The sequence below is a fragment of the Eufriesea mexicana genome, unplaced genomic scaffold (genome assembly GCF_001483705.2).
Source record: "Eufriesea mexicana isolate 0111107269 unplaced genomic scaffold, ASM148370v2 scaffold3615, whole genome shotgun sequence".
NCBI classification, from domain to species: Eukaryota; Metazoa; Arthropoda; class Insecta; order Hymenoptera; family Apidae; genus Eufriesea; species Eufriesea mexicana.
In genome coordinates this window covers 579,039-602,299 of record NW_016911641.1, presented here as the reverse complement: position 1 = coordinate 602,299, position 23,261 = coordinate 579,039, and the positions used below count along the sequence as shown (strand labels likewise).

At 32.7% G+C, this 23,261-nt stretch overlaps 2 protein-coding genes and 1 non-coding gene across 4 annotated transcripts in view; all 3 read left to right on the top strand.

The window, feature by feature from the left end:
* The window catches only part of Oatp26F (Organic anion transporting polypeptide 26F), a 98,402-nt gene extending 94,826 nt beyond the window's left edge, over positions 1 to 3,576 (top strand). For both annotated transcript variants that reach the window (XM_017905022.1, XM_017905024.1), the window contains 6 exons: positions 174 to 295; positions 609 to 872; positions 1,289 to 1,490; positions 1,811 to 1,958; positions 2,561 to 2,937; positions 3,092 to 3,576. In XM_017905022.1, the coding sequence (XP_017760511.1) occupies positions 174 to 295; positions 609 to 872; positions 1,289 to 1,490; positions 1,811 to 1,958; positions 2,561 to 2,937; positions 3,092 to 3,293 (1,315 nt within the window). In that variant the 3' untranslated portion in view covers positions 3,294 to 3,576. The remainder of the gene's footprint in view (positions 1 to 173; positions 296 to 608; positions 873 to 1,288; positions 1,491 to 1,810; positions 1,959 to 2,560; positions 2,938 to 3,091) is intronic.
* Positions 3,577 to 5,874: 2,298 nt separating this feature from the next.
* Positions 5,875 to 5,946, top strand: TRNAP-UGG (transfer RNA proline (anticodon UGG)). Its single transcript has one exon. It is a non-coding gene; the product is annotated as a tRNA-Pro (tRNA).
* An 843-nt stretch (positions 5,947 to 6,789) lies between these two features.
* Positions 6,790 to 23,261, top strand: part of LOC108551037 (Organic anion transporting polypeptide 30B) — a 128,717-nt gene continuing 112,245 nt past the window's right edge. Inside the window, exon 1 of the mRNA XM_017905036.1 lies at positions 6,790 to 7,046. The gene's annotated coding sequence lies outside the window, so the exon portion shown is untranslated. The remainder of the gene's footprint in view (positions 7,047 to 23,261) is intronic.

The window sequence follows — 23,261 nt, the reverse complement described above, 5'->3', positions numbered from 1 at the left end:
TTTATTAATGCATAGTGGTATTTTTTAAAAATGTGTATATACATATTATACTATATATTAAGTATTTTCGTTATGTTTATATCAATGGAAGTCTAACTGACGAAAATATGAATTTGCGATCATGTTGGCTCTGTGTGCACCGTGTTTATGTTAATTTAAACATTAATTTTCAGGATTGGCTTAACACCGAACAGCAACGTATGGGTGGGAGCATGGTGGATAGGCTTCCTAGCTGCAGCAGTCATATGTTTCGCCATTGCAATACCAATTTTGGCATTCCCAGCAGCATTACCTGGTACTCGACATGTACATTTTAAAAATATACATTTACCAGAAAAAAGCTAAAAAAGCTAAAAAGCTAAAAACAGCTGAAAAAAGCTGAGAAAGCTAAAAAAAAGCTTTAAAAAAGGCTAAACTCGTCACAATTATTGCTATACTTCCTTACTCATAGCTGTCAATTTCCCTATTACGTCACGTTTTCAAAATCCGAGTCATCAGTCCCGTTTACACCTTCCTGGTCCACATCGTGCCCACTCAAAAGCAACCCAAAGGCGTTTGCAGGGTTGCGTAGAAATCAAGCCATCAAGAGTAAACGTCTCTCTCCGCAGGTTCAGAGGAACTGGCCAAAGAGAGGGTATCAGAGGCACACCAGAAGCCGAAGCAATCGTCCTCGAGCGAGCGGGGTGAGGCGTTCTCGAAAATACGCGAGCTACCCCGTGCTCTGACCGATCTGCTCGGTAATCCGGGCTTTTTCATGTTGAATCTGGCAGGTGCCAGTGAAGGATTGCTTATCGCCGGCTTCGCTGCGTTCCTGCCGAAGCTGATCGAAAATCAATTCAACGTCAGCGCTAGCTCCGCCGCGTTACTAATGGGTGAATAATATTCAAGCATTCTGTTGTAATCAATCAAAAAAAGTCCGTGTACCTCTCCATCGATGCTAACGAGTAATCGTCGACATTTTTCCCCAAATACCGAAACATTTTTTACCCCCCCTCCTCGAGCGAGCCTCTTTTTGTTGCCCCCTTTTACCCGGCGTAAAATATCGACTGAACGATATGTTACCGTCAGGTATCCGCGCGTGTGTCGCGGCCATTAATCATCCTCGACGTTTTTATATTTCCAGATCCTACAGTTATTTACGATTGACTAATGCCCGCGTGTAATTTCCTCGAAATTTCCCAAAGCAACGAGAGCACCTGACTCGTACGCAACTGGTACTCGAACGGGATGGGGGCCCCCTTTTATCTCTCTTTTCAGCCTTTCATCCTCTTTTTCCCTGGGTTTTTAGGTCTGGTCACCGTCCCTGCAGGCGGTGGCGGTACCTTCCTCGGTGGTTATCTCATAAAGCGTTTTAATTTGCCATGCTCCGGCATTTTAAAGTTCTGCTTGCTGGCCACAGCCTCCTGTATCGCCTTCACTCTCTGCTTCGTACTCAATTGCCCGAATCTGAACTTCGCCGGTGTCACCGTGCCCTATTCGGATCAAGCCAAGTACGTGAACGTTGTTTTTATACTATGTGTGTATGTGTGTGTGAATATTGTTTACTTGCCCAAGTGTGAAAATAATTTTTAGTAGCGAAATATAAGTCCATCGGAGACTTTATTTTTATACCTTCTTGGTCTGGGGGATTAAATTTTGGGGGCTGAAAATTAAATAATTTTTTATTAGTTTGGATATTTATTTTGTGCCTTGTATTTTGGTGGTACTTACGTATTCGATGGTCCAATTATGATTTTGATAAAATTTGTAAGAGAAAATTTGGTATTATGGAAGATGGTTAGGTTAGGATGAACGTTTGTTTCATTTCCAGGAAGTCTTTTTCGTTGGACAGCACATGCAACAATGGCTGCGGCTGCTCAAGATCAGAGTTCAGTCCAATATGCGGCGTTGATGGGATCACGTACTATTCCCCATGTCATGCAGGATGTTATCAAGAAACGCGGATAAATAACGTCGAAGTCAGTATGATTCCTTATCGCACTCGATATGTCAACTTGTGAATGTCTATTCTGCTTCTTCCAAGCTTGGGTACTTAACCTATAATATTCTTAATATAGTGCACTCCATAAAAATGTAGGCTGATTGCAGAGTGCAAATAGATATAATAAAATACACAAGTTGTATAATTTGTTGAATTTTTAGGGTATTTCAAAATTCCAGGCTTGGTGCTCTAACTGCATTATTTTCTGTGTTTAAACATTTCTTCTACTTCCATTTTTATCCCTAAAAAAGAAAAATTAATATTTGATAATAATATAAATTTCAATTTTTATATTATTATAACCTTAAGAAATTATTACTCTCCATTAATTTTCGCCAATTTTTAGCAAATAAAATATTCAAGTTACATAATTTGTTGAATTTCTAGGGAATTTTAAATTTCCAGATTTGGTGCTCCACTTACATTATTTTCAGTGTTTAAATATTTCTTCTACTCCTATTTATATCCCTAAAAAAGAAAAATTAATATTTGATAATAATATACATTTCAATTTTTGAATTATTATAACTTTAAGAAATTATTGTTCTTCATTAATTTTCGTCATTTTGTATTTCGTAGGTGTATTCAGACTGTCCTTGTATACGTGCGCCATCGATGAATCTGACCGCCGGTGACGGAGTGATCAGTTACGAGGCAATAAATACGACCTGCAATACGTCATGCTCTTATCTGTGGCCGTTCATCGTTCTAGCATTTTGCAATATGTTCTTGACATTTCTTTGCACGATGCCTGCACTTTCCGCGACGCTTCGTGTCGTTCGAGATGATCAGAGGTCATTTGCATTGGGTATACAATGGATCAAGGTTAGAATTCTGGGCACAATACCAGCGCCAATGGTGTTCGGTGCTCTCATAGACGACACTTGCATCTTGTGGAACGAAACCTGTGACGGTGGAGGATCTTGCCTTGTTTACGATAATTTATACATGAGCAGGTATATATATATAAAGCAATATATGATAACCAAAGTAAAAATAAATGTACGCAGGCTTGTCAATGTAAAATTACAATAACGGAATCATAGCCTCGTTTCAAATACAAATATTTCATTCGATATGTAAGATTGTAAAACACTTATCTTGCTTCAGGTACATGCTGGCATTAGCTTTTATCGGCAAAGCAGCGTCCCTCCTTTTCTTTTTCCTCGCTTGGTGGACGTACATTCCGCCAGGGAGCAGAAGAGTCACTCAAAATTCGCGGGAAGAACCCACGACGACATTAATGTTGAACGATACACAGCACGAGACACCAATTACACCAGCAACGATAAATCCTATAATTGATCCGTAAATCCCTCATTCTGGTTATTATAGGAATATGCGAATAGTGTACACTTAATAATTACTTTTCAATACCAAGCAACAAACCAAATCGAAGGGACAAGTTTCTAAGTAAGTTCTTCAACAAGTAGATGGCACTGCTGCTAGTCAGCTTCATCAAGTGTCGATCATACGACATTTACCATCTTCGTCTGAATAGGTACTTTTCTACTGAAGGTGTATTAAAAATATTTCGGCACATAGTTGGATATATTCAATAACCTTGTTTATACCTTATTGTAGAGTAACTAGAGAGGAACATAATGTAAATTAAATAGATGGATATTTATTTAATATTTTTATTCTTTAATATAAGCGGTTCGTAATTACAGGAAGAAACTATTTCATTCCTAGGGTAATTTTTAAAGGATTTATAAAATGCGCAGTTATTTATTATCATCGTAGTGTCAGTGCAGAAGGAATTTTGCACGTGAGTTACGCCACGTACATGAATGTGACTATGTAGTGAACCAAACTGTGAAACCAATGAAACTCGAATGAGACTATTTATTTCGAGAGTTGTTTAAAACTGTACAAATATATTTATACGATTTGCAATAAGTAGGATATTTCGCGTAAGAGCTGTTCACTGCCAGAATTATTGTAAAGAACGTAAAATTGTTTTTAATATCGTATCAAAAATATATCCTGTTTTGAATGAGAGAACTATGAGTACCAATTATGAGATATAATGGGCAAGTGCACTTGTAGTCCTTTTCGATGTTTATTATGTACTACTTTCTAACTCGGAGTAGTTCATTTATAATGTTCTAATTTTAATACTTATAAGTATAAATACCGATAAACGTTTGCTTAATATATCACTACGCTTTCTGTATTGTTCTATAGAAATTAATAGTTACAATTAAGTACTGGATCAAAGAAGGCTATCAAAGTTGTCTAGAATTATACAATTGTATTGTTCTCTATTATCTAATATGAATGTGATTTCGACTTGTGTAACATCCTTTAACTGTAACCCTAGTATTTACCGATCGTCAATTAAACTCGAGGGACTCGAGGAGGTATTTACCACAAATGATAACAGTCGATGTTTAAGGTAAAGAAATTATTCTACATTTTCATCCGATTTATGCAATATAATTGTTACTGCGACCAGCTAAACTATTGTATCACAGAAATGCCTCTGGAAGACATTGTTTTTCATAGAATTGATACCATATTTGTATGATGTTATTGCTTGTATAAATGACGTAATGTCTAAAGAAAATGGAACAACCTCTATTGTGAATTGATATTCGTAATAGTATATATACGATTATAGGTATAGTTACAAGTTCTGGTATCAACCTTAGCATATCCCTTTGACACGTTGAATAAAAATGATATACCACTTTGGAATTTTATATATCAAGATTTTATATGTCATCTGTAATAGAATGTTTTTCAGACTTAACGCATAAGATAAGATGTGAAAACGAAAGCATTGTGTTATTTTAATATTAACTAATTAATATTAAAGATTTATCGAAAATGTCACCATTTACATAAAAATTGCAAATGGTGAATCGTACAAATTTTATTGTTCGATTATAAGAAAGTTTTGAAATTTTCGAGCGTTGAAGGATAATAATATTTCTTATTGAACATTTTTCGTAAGTATAATACATTGATGGTAATAAAAATACCTGTAACACACAAGTAATTAAATACAAAAAAGAAAAACAGGAGCGTATCGTAAATCGTCATTTATATCAGTTTGATATGAAAGATTTTGTGCGATTTCTAATTGTAATTATTTTTGTTATGACAAATTAATGTGTCTAACACGTGTATTATACGTGTCACCAATAAAGAGCTAGTAAAATGCGTTAACCATTCTGGCTTCCTTTATCCTTTTCGTGGGTTATGAAATTATTCTAAGATCGATAATAATATTTATGTCGTAGACCTTGTTCACGTACTTAAAGTATAAGCAATCACTTTTAGAACTACTCACGTGTTTCTGTAATCTTATTCTCAGATAAAAACAACTGCATTGCACTTTACGTAATGTTGACGTGGAATAAGTTTTAATACCATATTTTTTATCATATGTCAAGAACGATACCTTTAACTTAATTTTCCTATTAAAGTTAGCAGGTTTAACCTATAGAGATTCATGCGAATAAACACAATAAGCAATAATGCAGTTACTTAAATAACCATCTTTAAATATGAACGCAATCGTATTTATCGACTGAGATAATTGAGGTTAATATTTTTCAACTTTTATATTTTTTAGATATAAATTATATTTCTCAATTATATGTAGCACGAAAATTGTTGTTTCTATAATGACAGTAGTAATCTAGATAAATTGATACTTATTACAATAAATATAAGATTATTACGTTGTATTAAAGGTTTTAGTATATCATTTGATAGATTTATCTGTGATGCATTATAACATTATATACACAGAATTGCAGTATACATATTATGTTTGTGTACAACAATTACAAATATATATCTATTTATGGATATAGATATGCGCATATATATATAGTTACTGTCGTTAATCAGATCTATTATTAAAAGACTTAATATCTGGCCTCTTGGTCTAGGGGTATGATTCCTGCTTTGGGTGCAGGAGGTCCCGGGTTCAAATCCCGGAGGGGCCCATATTTTTTTATAGATTCATTGATAGTTTTATTTAGGTAATGTTAATCTGTATATCAACTATTTTTAAATACTCTTAAATGGTATTTAAACATCTGGAATTAATATTTATTACTTTATTTTATTCAAATTTAATAAATAAGATCATAATATAAGTAGATGTATTTTATGGTCATGACAAAGTATCATTTGTATTGTAAGTAAATAGCGTAAATAACTACTGACATTTATTTTCTATGGATCATTGAGGGTACAAAGAAGTTTATAAATATTAATAATATTAAACATATTTATATATACAGGCGAGAAGTGTTACGGAATTATAAATGAATGTGTATACACATTTGTGGATATATATAAATTTCTTTACAATATTATCACTTATGTTAAACTTTTCATAACAGATATCTATAAAATAAATACTTTATTATAATATAACACAATATTTTCTTTCTTTTATACAGAAAAAATTAATTATTACTGTCATAATTTTAAAGGTATTCAATATTATAATCTTATTTTAAGTCATAAATTTCTGAAGAATGTATGTGAATAAGTTTTCTAAATAAATTACATTTTCCATCAGAAGTATGAAAAATATATATATTTTTTCTCAATAATACAAATTATATTCGAATAAGAAATATATTGAATGTAATTTATTTTACTACATGTCATTTTAATTAAATTAAGTAATTAATAAGAGTATCATTAGCTTGTACGAACTCAGCAGACTCAAATTAACAGTTTTAAATTGCGCGCGATATATTTTCCTACTCCCGAGAAAGTCAAGATGGCGGGGAGCCCAGTGCGCATGCTCGAGTTCCTCAATGGTCGGGCAAAAACACAGCTGGTCTATGATCTCCGAAGCAAGCTGACGGTCGAACGCTATCAATGTGATTTTCGTAAAATTCTTTCCGATCTACCGGTCAGATCGTGAGGTCAAGGCAGGCGTGCGCGAAATTTCGTTCAGTGCTCGGTTCGTAGTGTTAGTGAGTGCGTTTAGATGTATGCAAAACTCGTTAATCGCGGTGTCACCACGAGGATTTTTCACTGCCCTGGATACAAAGGAGTTTCGTGAGGTGCTTCGAGCGTCCTTTCGGTAAGTTTACGACAACTTCTACTTGAGAATTCGTCGCATCGTGATCTCCTTTATCGCGTGTACCACGAAATTTTCAATCAATTCCCAGAGCCAAGTGACCTTTTTCGATCTACCGAAAGGGTCTACATCGCGTGTCTAGAAAATTTTCTGTGATTCTCCCTCCTCAGACTATCAATCTGTATCAAAACTCGAACAAAAAGACACGAAATCTACCGCATGCTTCGCCGAATGGATTATCAAAGTAATCCATATACTCGATACGGTATTTTAAATTGAGAAAACTTCGTGGATATTGCATACAGCATCTTTAGAAATAGGTCAGAACAAAGTTTTCGTAATCTCGTCGTCCGGACAGGTATCGCCTGTTGAGAAAGGGATTTTTATCTTTTATCTTGCGTTATCTTTCGTTGCTCCCTTTGCATACGGGACCCTTGAAAGTGAACTACCTTTATCTCACACGCTCGCCGAATGATCACAGCTCACCTTTCCGTTTTTGCCTTCGTTACATATCATGTGCGTGTGTGCGTGTACGATTGTGGCTGTTTACCATTAGTAGACGGAAAATTTTCGTCGTTCGTGTGTGATTTCGAACAGACGACTGATGCAGAAAGATACATCTTAAAATTTTAATCTGCTGCTCGTCGCACGGACAGTGTCGCCGACGTCCGTGTACGCTGGTGTTTATGTGCAAACACAGCTGTGCCATAATTCCATGGATAACGTTATCGTGCTACCGTAGTATCTATATATCGAGGTCTTGAACCTCGGCGTCTGTAGAACTATTTTTATATCCGCGCTGTGCTCTGTCACCGCGCGCGGCATCGGGTGAGAGAGGAATCCGGCTGTTGTCGAGCGGTACACGGCCGTGCTGCAGTCCTTAGGACTCTGACCTTGTCCTATGCAAAACGATACCTTCCGTTCATCGTGTTTTTAATCGGCGTAGCAATTAACGGACAACTTGGCGTTGCGGCTTAATTACTTATTCCGCAACGACCAGTAGCGGGCCGGTTAATCGGTCTCTCGACCATTGTTGAAAACACGGAAAAATTTTGTCGTCCCTCTCTTTCACCTTCTTCGTCTCTCTCCTTTCTTGTTTATCTCTGTCTCTTTCGAGCTTATTGTTTCTCACGGTATCGATGCCATTATCGTTGAACTTCAGACGTTTACTTTCGATCTCCAGTTTTTCAGCATCGATCGGTGCATACACCTATTATACAGTGCGGCAGAACGGCTCGACTACCGATATTCGTATACAGGGTGTTTCAAAACGAGCGTCAGAAATTTTCATTCCTCCCAATTATGTTCGAATCTGACGCGTCAGGACGTCCTTTGTTGCATTTACATACGTGAATATTTATTATAAAATACTCCTATTTATAACATCGATATTTATGCGATTTTTTTTTAACATTTTTGGAATTATAATGAAATTAATGTATTAGAAATTTTATCATAGAAAATACCCAAACTTTTAATTTTTTAATTTTTTTAATTTTAATTTTAATTCAAATATTATATTTACAAATTAATAAGTACTTATAAATAATATGGAATTAATTAATAATTAGGTATTCATTTCAATATTATATATTTTCTTTATTCATAGTAATTCAATGCAGGTACTGATATATATCGGTATTGTATACTGCATAATAAATAATGATAACTGGACCTGATCTAAAGAACAATTTATTAAAATTGCGTCATACTTCTTTCCGAGCCACCCCGTATAACGACCCGCGAATCAGAAGGCACAAAGGAGCGAAGGCAGCATATGATCGCCGATACTAGAAACAAAGGGCGGCGCGTTCTTTTCCAGACGTTAATTTCGACCCGCCAGCTGTTACCATTCGATACGCGACTCTCGTATCGATAATTAACCGGCCGTTAAAAATGTGTACTCGTTCACGGTACAAGGTTGAGGTGTCAGGTTTCATCGTATGCGTGTCTCGCTCGATTTTAGTCCTGTTTCTTCTCAAATTTTCTCCACGAAATTTCAGCGTATAAATTCATCCACGATAGTACATAATGTATCTTGCGTCACGTCTGGCGAAAAGAACCGTTGTCACTGTTCCTTCGTTCCAGTCGGCGACGAGTAGGTGTCACCTCGTGAACAATTTTATTGACCAACCGAACGCACCGTGGTCGCGAAGTTAGGCCAGAGACCCCGTAAAAACTACTGTCTTCACGCGACGGACTACTTATCCTACTGGAAACGATATCTCACTCGGGAAGTTCGCTGAAAGCGGAAGGAAGAGGGCGCTCGTGAAACGAGTGCGTTACGCTGGGAGCGAAAGCGGAGAAACTTTTCGATCTTCGTGGAAAGAAAAATCGCGGTACAAATTACACATTTGACGTTCCGCTATGCATTCGGTGCAAGTAAGCCTGATATAAATTCCCCTTTCTGTATTTTTTTTTTTTTACCAAGTATCCTTGAGCCTACGAGGGTCAGACATTTCGTGCAAAAATTTACCGGCCACGCGAGGACCTCTACCGGTCCGACGCAACCGGACAAATTTACTAGTGACCTCTATAAATTCCACGGTGTTCGTGCATCGCGGGGAGATGTCGCTTCGACTCGCGCGATTTAGTAATCGGGCGGCCGAAAGTTTTGACCTGTGGACATATTGAAATCGAAAGTCACGTAGCCACGCGTGTTTCGGGAGCCGGGTCTCTTCGTTAATCACACTTACGTTTCTCCTTATCGATTATGTAATGCTCCTTTCGTGCTCGTATCTTTCCTGTGCAGTATCTTCGAAATAGCGTGGAAGAAATGACCAAATTAATTCAAGCGCGCTCTGGCCAGCATCAAGCGAGCTCGCTACAAATGTCGCCATTGCTTGTCATTGTAACGCGATGACTTTCACGATGGTCCGTTATACTTGAGAAAATCCAACATCGTTGTTCGTTTTTCACGTTGAATGTTATATGGAAGAACGGATTTATCACTTTTTCAGGTACAATAATAAATTGTTTTTCATTAATAATATTAATAATTTTATTCTTAGCTGATATATAATGTTTCGAATTTTTTAATTTTATTTTTTTAATTATTTAATAGATTTTATTAATTATGGGGTTATTTCTATTCATTGTTTTCGGTGTGTCGAATATTTAAAATGGTTTTGTTGCTGTAATAATATCGATGCATCTGCAAATGCGACATTTTTTAGTCTCTTGGCGCGAATGCTTTGCAATTGGAAATTTACAATGAGAAAAGAATGTAGGACAGTAAATCAAGGCGTAACCTACTTTTTCGATTATACGATTTAAACTATTTGCCGTGCATATAAATGATGTACACGTGTGATCATGTTGTTAATCACGTGTTTATTCGGAAATTGATTAGGTTTGTATTTTAGAAATCGTGTTTAGTCAATTCCAACATTAATTATTAACATTAACGATATTTATATCTAGTTTATTTATTGGTACTGACTATGATGAAATTTTAATACACCTGATTTCTTAAATTTATAATCAAATTATCCCTACATTGAAAAATGATACTGGATTTTTAAAAATAATTTATAATCGTTTTCACAAGTTTTCTTTTGTAATGTTTTTCAGTGTAATTAGTATATGTTTTAGCACATACTTTGCATAAGTGAATGTTACATTCTATCATATAAACAATTCTTTAACATTAACTTCTGTTAAGCGATAATTAATTAGTACTCATTTTTCGTGGATATTTATGAGTCCCGGGTTTTAGTACTACCAGTCTGGCCCGTTGTATTGTCTTTTTATCGCGTTTTTTATTGGCTGTGCGCGCACCTAGTAAAGATTGAATTTCTGTATACCGGGTGTGCGAAAAATAAGCATCTTACACGGAAAATCCATATCAGAATTTTTTAGTCCAATATTTTTGGAAATCTGTATACAATTTTGTCATTTTTTAAATTATCAGTGATTGTATTTTAAAATATCACACTGTATATCTAAAAAATTGCGGAAGTACGAAAAATAATACAAGTAACTCTAAATAATTTAAAAGGGTGACATAATGTACTATACTACAAATTTGTAAATTTTTTGCATGAATTATGTACTTTATTTTAAAAATTAATTCATATATCGCCTTTTTAAAATATGTTTCTTACGTCAAACACATTAATATGACATGAACTTGATAATTTTAATCAGTTGCCATTAATGTGTAATATAATTAAACAGACAAAAGTTATTATTTTAAAAAAGGAAAGGTATAGATTGTAATTTATAATTTTTAAATTAACTCAATTTCTTCTTTATTATTATTATTATTTTTATTTGAATATATATTATTTAGCAAATTTTGTATTATCGCTAAAACATGAAAATTCGAAAATTGTAAAATAGCGAGTTAAAAAAAGAAAATAGAATTTCTGTATTTACATACTATTTGCGTGTTTTCAATAGTGCTATTAAAAGCTCCCGTTGGCGAGTGCTATTGCCTTGAAAAAGCGAAACTTTATCAACGTCAAAAAATAATTCTCACTTTGTGATCACTGATTCCCAGTTTTCTACAAACTTTGTATGGTTACAGTGTGTGCGCGCGCATGTGTGTAGAATAAACAAATTAACCAATGTATCACGATGATAACGGTACAAATATGACCTGGTTGCGATTCAGAAATAGCGAAAAATTGGCCTCGTTTTCCACTCGCAAAATCGAGAATAGTAAATTGTCATTGAATATCGATTTATTGGCAGTGCACAAACGGCAATGAGAGTAACAAGATTCGATACCGAGTATCCTTCTACAGACTGAATTAATGTACTCTACCGTTTTTACCAAAATTGGCATTGCATTCCAACCTTCACGATTTCCGTTCCATTCATCCCGCAAATAGGAAAACGGCAAAATTCGATTTTCTTATACACCTTTCAACTTAAATTCAGGTGAAGTTTCACAAATAAATTTGATATTTAGAATTTGAGATTTCAGAACTTTGAAATTTGGGATTTGGGCTATTCGAATTTTCAAAATTTCGAATATAGAATTATTAGAATCCGAAATTTAAAAATCCAGAATTTCCAAAACTTGAGTGTAAAAGTTTTCAAATTCAAAATTTGGACTCTTTTATTTTTCGAAATCTGAAGTTTGAAACTTCGTATTTTAAAATTTCCAAATCCAGAATTTAGAATTCTCGAAATTTGCAGTTTTAAATTTCCAAAATTTTCGAAGTCAGAATTTGAGATTTTTGAATTTTCGAAATACGAAATTTGAAATTTAAAAATCTTAAATTTTCAAATTTCGAATTCGAATGTTTGAATTTTCGAAGTTTAAATTTCGAGTTTTGGAATTTTCAAAATTTTTACAATCTAGAATTAGGGATTTTTTAATTTTCGAAATAGGAAATTTGGAACTTTAAATTCGTAAACTTTCAAATTTGAAATTTACAATTTTCGAAATTTCAATATTTTCCAAATGTAGAATTTCAGATTTTTGAATTTTCGAATTAGGGTAGTTTTAAACAATGGTGCCTTTATTAGATTCGCATTGTGAAGTTAGTAACGCTAAAACAGGAAAGTTCTGAAACAGAAAGGAGAATGCACGTACATCTTTCTTACTCGCTGTTCCTTTATGCAGAATAAAAGTCGGTTTCTTGGTGTACGAGCGTATTATAGTTATTTGCCTGTAGACTGTGCATTGAGAAAAGTGCGCAAACTGTTGCGGGAACGGGAGCAGATGCTTCTAACAGAAAAACTAGCATAAAATATTTCGAGATCCGGTGAGTATGGAAGTTTTAAAATAAGATTGCCATTTGTACTACTCGAAATAGAATAGTGAAAGGTATTTCTCAATAAAGATCCGTATAAAAATAAAAGAAAATATTTATTTTTGAATCGTGACGTTACGTTCCTTATCCTTACATTTTTTAAACCACAGAAATATCTCATTCTTTGTTATTTTACATTATCAAAAACGATATGGTGCCCCTTTGATTTTTCATAAGCATAAAAAATTTTATTTCAAAATTTCTAATAACTCTATTCAAAAACTATTTATTAACTTGTAAATTATTTCGTGTATTTTCATTGGTGTTATTTTTAAACGCGCCTTATTAATTATACTTAAATAGTAATTAATTGGGATAATTAAAAATAAATATATTATTGAGAATTAAATTTAATTTAGGGTTATGAATGATTTTATTTTATTTGGAATCGTTTAGGAAACTAGTGAAATATAATCAAAAATTATTTTTATTAATAATTTGGAATTAATATTTTTATACTAATGCAGATTTGATTTGATCCAAATAGAAGGGATATAGATATTTATTTCTCAAAGGAGTGTCTGTGTCGTAACAGAAACTGATCATTTTAAGATTTGATGGGAACTTCAGGGGGAACACGTAGAAAAAATTTTGTCACGAGTTAGTATTGGCCTATCGTGGAAATTAATTTCCTGAGTGCTCGCCATTCCACTTGCAAGAGCTTATTCAAATAGGTCGAGATGGTGGTCAATCGATATTTTTTCAATAGGGTTACAATACTTCCGCATCAGTGTTCATAATTTTTTATATATTCATCATATTATATTCTCCAATACTGCTTAAAAAAAAAGACGAGAAAAGAAAAAAATCGGATCCCATAAATCAAATCTGAAATCCTACGTTTAAAATATATACGAATTTCCCGCGCTTGGACTATCGGTTTATTACTATACTGTCCACTATTGTGAAGCTCTACACGATTTTACCCTCCCTCATATTATTCTTTCGAAGAAAAGCGAATAAATCACACGAATGTTATGGAGGGTTATAGATATTTAATCAAGCGCAATTAACAATGATACAGTGGAATATAGCAGGTTCAACTCCCTTCCCAAATCTCAGAAATATATCTCATAAATATTCCTCTATACAAACAGCTTCCATTCGTTTTAAAACGAAACAGATTCGTTCCAGTCTCCGGCGACCTTCCTACGCTCGCCACTAGAGGGATACCTGTCACAATACGCTTCTCGAAAGTCCTCGCTTGACCGTCTCTCTCTTACAAATACTGTTACCGAGCCAGCCTATACTGCAGGACGAGACGTGCTTCCTTTTCGCGTATCGCCTTCTCTCTCCCACCTCCGCCCTTCTCCAGCACGTTGGAACTTCTCGAATTGATACGTTTGCTCTCTGCGTCCTTCTTCCTCCGCCAGTATTCTTCGCTTTATCCACATCTTAACGGACCTTGCCTATATCTATATCTAACTGTGGGATTTGTCTTATAGACTCGTCTCATATAATCGTTAGTCAGAGCACCTCTCTCAGTTCAAAAAGATTATACATCGTTCCTCGATCTTTCTTGAACAAAATATCTTCATCCATGCTTCATATATAGAAACTTTCAACGATCATCAGACCTCAGAGCCACATCATAACTTCGTGTAGTTATAGAGATCTATCTAGTAGGAATATATTTCTAATTTTTCCTCACGATCGGCGAGTGGAATGTCTTCTATGGTAATATTCGTATCCGGAACGTCCATTTTGAAAGGGCGCGGGTGGGGAGGACGGCCATTCTTCCAATACAGTAGGTATACGAATATCGGTGTCTTTTCCGTGCATATCATCCTTGTATAACTCCTTTCACGAAGGACTCCCAGGACACCCACCCGTGTCGCGGATAATCCATCTTGCGATGGAAAGAACGATCGAGCCAGGGGATCAATCGGGGGCGTAGAGGAGAGGAATTTCAAGGGCTCCAGTGCTCGTTTATGGAGTCGTGGGGACTTTTCCTTTCACGCGAGAGCGGCGTGTCTGGCAACGTAAGCAACGTGTAACGATTTCCACGAGCAACGTGATCGCACGGTTAGCGAGAAAAACTTGGAAAAATGCAACGGGGAAGGAAAGAAGCACGTATTGGATGAAGACAAGGTGTATATGTGATGCTAATTGGACGTTTGTCGAACGTGTTCGTAATTGGATGGTGCGGCGTGTCATCGTTGATAATGGTTGTATATGATTCTAGGTTTCGGAGCGATTTGATCGCGGATTTTTCCGGTTCTGCCGCCGACTGCGAGTCGTCGCGTAATTAGGTTCGTTATAAAATAGAGAACGAACGCTCCTGGAGTGGTTTCCGAGCATAGTGCACCAGTCACAGTCGCGAGAGAGTAATTTTGATAAGCATCGATTACGAGGTATTTTTTTTTGCTCATTCTGCTCCTTTCCTCGCTTTTTGTTTCAGAGGAGGCCTCGTTTCAGTTTTCTGATCGCGGGCAGAAGGAATCGTTGCATAAACGTTCGCAGACCATAAATTTTACCGAGCCACTTTCTCGCTGCTTAGCCCAGAAATTTAATATTTCACTGCCACGATTATCGAACCGACGATCGAAGTTATTACCGTTTCTTCGTGTTGTCTGTGCGTTAGGATTCAGATTTCCTCTGCTCGGATCGAAACTTAACGTTTATGCATATGCGTTGGGGATTTTGTTTTGTAAATAGAGCTTAAGTTGTGGAACTGTGCTGGTACGGAATCTGTTTAGAGTGAAATCAGTGTAAACGATAGAATATTAAGATTGTGTTATTCCTGGAAATTAATTCCTAGGGATTTGAATTTTTTTTTCTATTTCTTTTATTTTTTCTATTTTCTTTTCTTGCCTTTTTTATTGTTATTTTCTTCCAGTCAAATCTTAATATTGTATTATTTCTAGTAATATTAATTAATTACTAGTGATCTGAATTTTTGTCTATTTTTTCTTTTTTTTTGTCTATTTTCTTTTCCTGATGTTTTGTTATTGTTTTTTACTTCTGGACATATTTTATTATTGTGTTATAATAGGAATTAATTTCTAGAGATCTAAATTTCTTTATCTGCTCGTTTCTTCTACTTTTTTTTTTGTTTCTTTTTCTATTTTCTATTTTCTTCTTCTTCTTCTGTTTTTTGCTATTTTCTTTTCTCATTGTTTAATTTCCTTTTTCTTTCTCTCCTACTTTTTTCTTTTTTTTTTTTTTTTTCTAACTGTAGTAGCAATTAAACATTAATAAGGAACAGGTGATTTAAGAGATACAAGAAAGATATTGAAGTAATTGATCTTTTAAGAAATTTTATAATTCGTTTATTAGGCACTTACCAGTTAATTATTCAATACTGTAACTTCATGTCACAACTTCTGATTCTCAAGTTAGAGTAAACACTACACTTCGTTGCAAATACAAGTTGTCCTTGTGTTTGAAACTATAATCCATATCATAAGTGTAAGTCAATACTACTTTAAGTATTTCACTTCATACTATTATTATTGGGACTATTATTATATTGCTAAGAAAAGATAATAAATATAATAACTCAGTTTTATTCTGGTTATTGTTTATTAACATACTAAAAATTACAAGCAATGTTGAAATAAAAAAATTATTTAAAAATTTTTTCCTTGCTAAAAGTAATATACTATTAATACAAAAAAAATTAGATAAAAATTATTATACTATTTCATGTTTGGAAATTGTGATGTGTATGTGTACTCAACTAATTCAAATGTAACAGTATGGACACTTTTTCTGTATATGAGAATTTCACAAGAATATTTACTAGAGCTGTCAAGCGTGTGGACAGAGGCTGATTTATTACTGACTTCAATATCAGAATGACTTGCTCGACCATAGTATATTGGTATTTATGTATTTAATGGAAAAAAGATGAGGGCATTGCTTGCTATTCCATCTGCGATACTTATTCTTGTGAAATTTTAAGTAGTAACGTTTAACCACCAATTTTGCTTACATTCTGTATATAAAATTATTTATATAGAGTGTCCCAAAATTCATGCAAGATTTGAATTTTGCATCATTTATGCGGTGAAGTGTTGTCAACAATAAAAAAGGGACAGATGACAACTGATAGTCTAGGGTTATTAAAAATGAACGTTACACGAAAAAACAACGTGTCTTCATTGTTGAGCAATATTTTAAAAATAATGAAGATTTGTTTATTTTCTATGAAAGTTACTTGTTGCGTGAATTTTGGGACACCCTTTACATATCTTGCTTTAGTTTCTTATGAACAGACTCAGTCATGCAAAAATCCCTTAGTATTATAAATCATTGAATTTATTTATAGCTTCCTTATCACATAGGAATTATTACATCCCTGTTAAAACTATCACACAATATTTTTGGAAATGATTTTTAAAATCTTAATTAATTGAAACACTCTTTTAACTTGATATAAAATAATATAGAATATTAACATTGTAAAAATTCTTTTAATTTTGCTTACTATTTTATAAATACAATACAACAATATAGTATATATTCATATTGTAAAAATTCCAAGTCAGTGGTATCAAAATTCCAAAATTTCTAAAAAGAATACTTTTTAAAATCGTCAAAATGCTTTTTCCAAAAAGGTATTATAATTCGTACCACTTTCATTCGTAAAAATTAATTGGTAAAAATATGAGACTCGTTAGAGGCGTCTAAATTGCTAATTAATTCCTGATAGAACTTTGATAGATCCTTGTAGAAAACCTGCGCACGGGCAGGAACTAGAAACGCCGAAGTTTAATGCCCAATTAGCCGGTCTTCGTTTCCAAACATTTTCCTGGCCAAAGAGCGTTGCGGCAAAAGCGTAATTAGCGATTAATCAATGGTTACACCCCCGGTGATGTAATGCTTCGCGGCCTCTAAAATTCAATATCCGTTAACCGATCACCGGTGCCGACGATGCAGGAAAAGCTCTAACTCAATTTCGCTGGTAATATCGCAGAAATTTCCAGGTAAATACTAGCCAGGGGTGAAACAATCTCGTTTTGCAACGCATAATCGATGGTCGTCTCGTTGCAAACAATTTCATCTGCGCCCATCCTTGTCTAATTTATGGCAGATAATTGTCTAGGTGTTCTTAAGCATTTTCCTGAATGTAGTCTTAGGTATTCTGCTAAAGGTAGTCTTGGATGTTCTGTTGAATCTATTCTCAAGGATTATTCTGAAGATTTTCTTCCTCAATAGGTTCTTAGGAATTTTTAGGTATTAGTAATGTATTTTTATTTTTCTAGGAATTTAGTATGGCTTTGAAGATATTATTAGGAATTTTTGCGAGATATTGAATAGGAATTTTAAATATTTATTTGTAAATATTCTTAAGAATTTTTGGGTATTGTTAATATATTTTTATTTTTCTAAGGATTTAATATGGCTTTGGAGATTTTATTAGGAATTTTTGAAAAATATTGAATAGGAATTTTAAATATTTATTTGTGAATATTCTTAGGAATTTTTAGGTATTGTTAATATATTTTTATTTTTCTAAGGACTTAGTATGGCTTTGAAGACATTATTAGAAATATTTTTAAAGATATTAAATATTTCTTTGTGTATATTCTTAGAAATTTTTAGCTATTATTAATATATCTTTTTTTTCTAAGAATTTAATGTAACTCTGGAGACATTATTAGGTATTTTTTCCAAAATATTAACTAGAAATATTAATTACTCCCTTGTGAATATTCTCAGGAATTTTTAGGTATTGTTAATATATTTTTATTTTTCTAAGGATTTAGTATGGCTTTGAAGATATTATTAGGAATTTTTGAAAAATATTGAATAGGAATTTTAAATATTTATTTGTAAATATTCTTAGGAATTTTTAGATATTATTAATATATTTTTATTTATCTAAGGACTTAGTACAGCTTTGAAGACATTATTAGGTATCTTTTTAAACACTCCTAAAGTATTATTGTGAAGGTATTCTTAAGTATCTTTTTCGCAGGTATCCTTGGGTATTATTTTAAACTCTTCTATAAATATTCTTCAATATTTTTTGAAACCTTCAACTACAATTTGAAGGCACTTTGAGACATTTTCAAAAATTATTTCAGAAAAGCTCTTAAGTATTTTTCTACATGTATTTTAGAATATTTCTTTGTAAATAATATTAAGTATTCTTTTGAGAGCAACTTAAAGTACTCTTAAATATTATTTGAAGTATTCTTAAGTGTCTTCAAGTATTCTTGGATATCTGCTACAGATAAAAATATTATTCTGAAGGCACTCTGAAACATTCTTAATATATATTAATTTATTTTATATTTAACTATAATATACTATTAACCTAGACTATATAATATAGTCTAAGTTAAATATATTCTTATATGTCCTTAAACATTCTTTCAACAGGATTCTATGAAGTTATTTTTTATTTCTGAAGAATCTCAGATATTTTTAAATGCTCTTAACTATTTTTATGATCTCCTCTAAAGACATTCTTAGACATACCTTCATAGGTATTTTTATTATTAGATGCTCTTCTGGAAACATTCTCAGCTATTCTTTTAAAGGCATTCTTATTTATATTCTTATTCTCTTGAAAATATTGCTAAAACATTCACTCAAAGATATTTTTGGTTATTACCTCCTGTAATAATAATAATACCTCCTGTATTCTTAGACGTGTTCCGAATGAATAATTTGGTACGAGTACGTTCATCCTTAAGGTTCTATTGCAACTGGTTGCCAAGTGTCTGAAATTTATCTCGCTCATAGGTATTAAAACTGCATCGCTATACTTCATAAGAGACACTGTGCCTCAGCAGATAAACGGACGAGTTGTCAAGAAAAAATAATATTAATTTATGTAAATGCCTGTCTTTTACGTAAATAGTTAATGGCAGCAACCTGCATGCAAATTTATTATGAATATTTTATAAGGAACTTGCGAGGATATCCGGTCGTGTGATACACATTAGTCTCAATTCTCAGAGCATTAGATGGGAATGGAATTTTTCATAATTATATTCCATGACAAAAATTGATACACACATTTCTGTTCATAGATATCAGAAAACAAAGAATGAGAAAAAGCAAGAAAAATAGAAGATGGAGGATTCTTGGAAAACCTTCAACTCTCTATATAATTATATATTTATGTAACTCCAAGATCATCTATATCCATAAATTTTATTTTGCATACTTATCTCTGCACTACTTTGTTTTGTCATTGCACCAACTCATTGCAGTCAAGAGATTTCTTCATAGCAATTATTTATTCTTAGAAAATTCTAATCAACCATAATCTTCTTCTTCATGAACAATTAGGAGTTTGAAACTGTTCAATATCACTATAATAATAAATAATAAATACAATAAAATAATAGAAATAAATAAATAAAGAAATACCTTATATTCAAAATTCTCAGAGTTAGGCATTTTAATACTCAGATACTATAGTAATCTCATATTCTGAAATTTGCATTACGTTAAATTATTTATCAGAGATAACAGAATTATAAATAGCTCTTTAGGTCGCAATCTTTTAATTATGATAATTATGATAATTTAAATAATGAATAATAATAATAATAAATACAATAAAATAATAAAAATAAAGAAATAAAGAAATACCTTATATTCACAATTCTCAGAGTTAGGCATTTTAATATTCGGATATTATAGTAATCCTATATTCTTAAATTTGCATTACGTTAAATTATTTATCAGAGATAACAGAATAATAAATAGCTCTTTAGGTCGCAATCTTTTAATTATGATAATTTCAGGATTAAAAGAAAGATAGGGATGTCACGTTAAGTCCCCTGATCCCTGAACCTATTTTTCCCTAGAACGGTGGCGCACGCAGAAGAAAATGGCGCACGAGTGCCCAGCAACCAGCCATAGATTAAGGTAGCTATAGATTAGAGTCCTCATAAGGCGAAGACAGTGCGCAAAAAGATTCCAGTTGGATTAATAGTCCACGAGGGAACTCCATGAGCATAGGGACATAGAATTATTGAGTTAATCATGTTTAATTACAGATTGGGAGGCAATGCTATACTTGTCAGTGATAGATGAAATTTAATAACAGCAAGAACAATTCTTTATTTAATTAGTAAGGTTATAAAACACAAATATAACGTTTAAATATAATTAATTTCTCACAATTACTCTGACAGGACTTTTCACTATTATAACTAAATTGCAACTAATACATTACATTGACATACACAATTCACACACACCTCAATCATTTTACACGCATACTCATTTATCACAATAACCTCAATTCGTTACATATTGGAATCCCATGCATACTTGTTCCACTCATCCCAATACATATACTTAAAAATCTATGTAACCATTACCATAATACTAAATTAAAATTTCCCACCATCTTATTTCTCATTCTAACCTCTCTCTTCCTCTGTTTTGTCATATCTGTCCTTCGATCCACATGATCCATTCTCGTTCAGATTCTAATTTAAAGCAACCAATCTTTTTTCACTAATCTCACTATAGCTCAGCCAATTTGCTATAAACATTCTCACCAAATTCACGTTCCCACGAGTCCGAAAAAATTGTGTAATTAAACAGATAGATGCTAAATGTAAACCAGACTGTCTGAGCATTTTCAACTTACGTCAGTAAACTTCTTGGTGGTTTGATGACTGGATCAAATTGGCTAACTTTTGAAATATTGGTTGAATCTTGACAGTTTAATTACCAAAAGTTTGGAGTATAAAAATATTTTTTCTGCAAAATGAATTTGATCTCATGCAATAAAAAATTAAGGGATTTGTATGTAATATAGAATTTTTGGGAAACTTATTCGAAAATTGAAGCAATTTTCATGTAATATGATTAAAAAATTGATGAAGTTTCTGAAGGTGAGTTATTATAAGCAATTTGCTTAATGGGATTTTCGAAATTCTGTTTTCTATGCTTTAGAAGTTATTGCTGTGGTCCAAACGGATTTCGAGTTAGCTTTGTTATCGATTATATTACTGATTGGTTTTATTAATTTTGTTTGGTATAGTTTTAGAGTGATTGCTTCGTTATCTTGTATTTAATTCTGGAATTATTAAATTAGTCGAAACGAGGGGTTTTAGATGATTTTGCTTTTACTATTGCTTTTGGAATAATTAACGTTGAATTTTATTCGGATTATTGCAGATTTGAATATTGTGAAAGCAATAATTATTAAATATTTTCAGAAATTATTTCAGTAAGAATATTATAAATATAAATAAATAAAATAAATTAATATACATATTTTCAGTATGAAATTTGGAATATCGGAATTTATAATTTTTTTCTGTATTAAAGTATTTTTTCTACAGAAAATGAAATTATTTGAATTCGATATAATTTCGATATAATTTCGAAATTTATAATTTTTCTTTAGAAAAGTATTTTTCCTACAGAAAATACAATTATTCGAGTTCGAAGAATCAAAATAATTTCATAAAATCATTAAATTTTGAAATTTTACTACAAGTAGTATTTTACAAAATATTATTCTTTTAGTCATTAAAAAAATAATAAACTTTTTCACATTTATTTATTTATTTATTTATTTATTAGGAGGGTAACCCATTAATTGTATTATATGAGCCGTTCACTGCACAAATCGATTAACTATCCTTTTTGAAAAATCTTAAATTTAAGTGTCAAAGTACTTGGTATAGTCATAACTACATTATTTCATTCCATTTCTCCACTTTTTGTTTCATGGAGATAATCAATCTGTGCTGCTCATATATAATTTATATAATTTTATGCATTTTTATCCTACTATACTTTTACTATATTTTATATTACTATTTTTTTATATTTACTATATTTTTACTATACTTTCATTATATTCTTTCTTCACAAAATTGACAATTGCATTTTGTCTTCCTATTGATACATTGTCAAACGTGTCTTTCGAAATGTTAATTTCGAATCTGTTAATTACATTCACAAGTATTCGATAAAAACTGAGAAAATGCGTTTATGCTCGAGAACTGAAGTTTAAACAAATGCTTATTTGCAAGTTCTATTCTCGTTCCGAATAAAAATATCATTCGTCGAGGAATTGCTATTTGAGAACGAAAATGCTGATACTTCAAAATGGTGGAAGAATAAATTTTTGTTAGAAAAATTTTATAAAAATCCGTCAGTTAGGTTGCAGAATCTTGGTTTTACGTAAGCGTTTAGTCGAAGAAAGAGAATGGATGAGGCTGCGGAAAATTGGCACAAGTTCTTTTTTTACTTTTGGGTGAAAGGATACGGTTCAGAGCAGAGAGAGTATTTTAGGAGTGAAATATATAACTAGTAAGAATTTGTGAATGAAACGAATTCTTGAGAACAGGAGAAATAACAGTGAATTCTTATAATATTTGGAAAGAAAAACTAGGCCTAGGAAATTCTAGAATAATTTTAGTGGATTATAGGAAGAAAATTTTGGTGAAATGAATTTTTAAAATGGAAAATACATAAATTGCACAATTACGATTGTACGAACTAGTTCTTAATT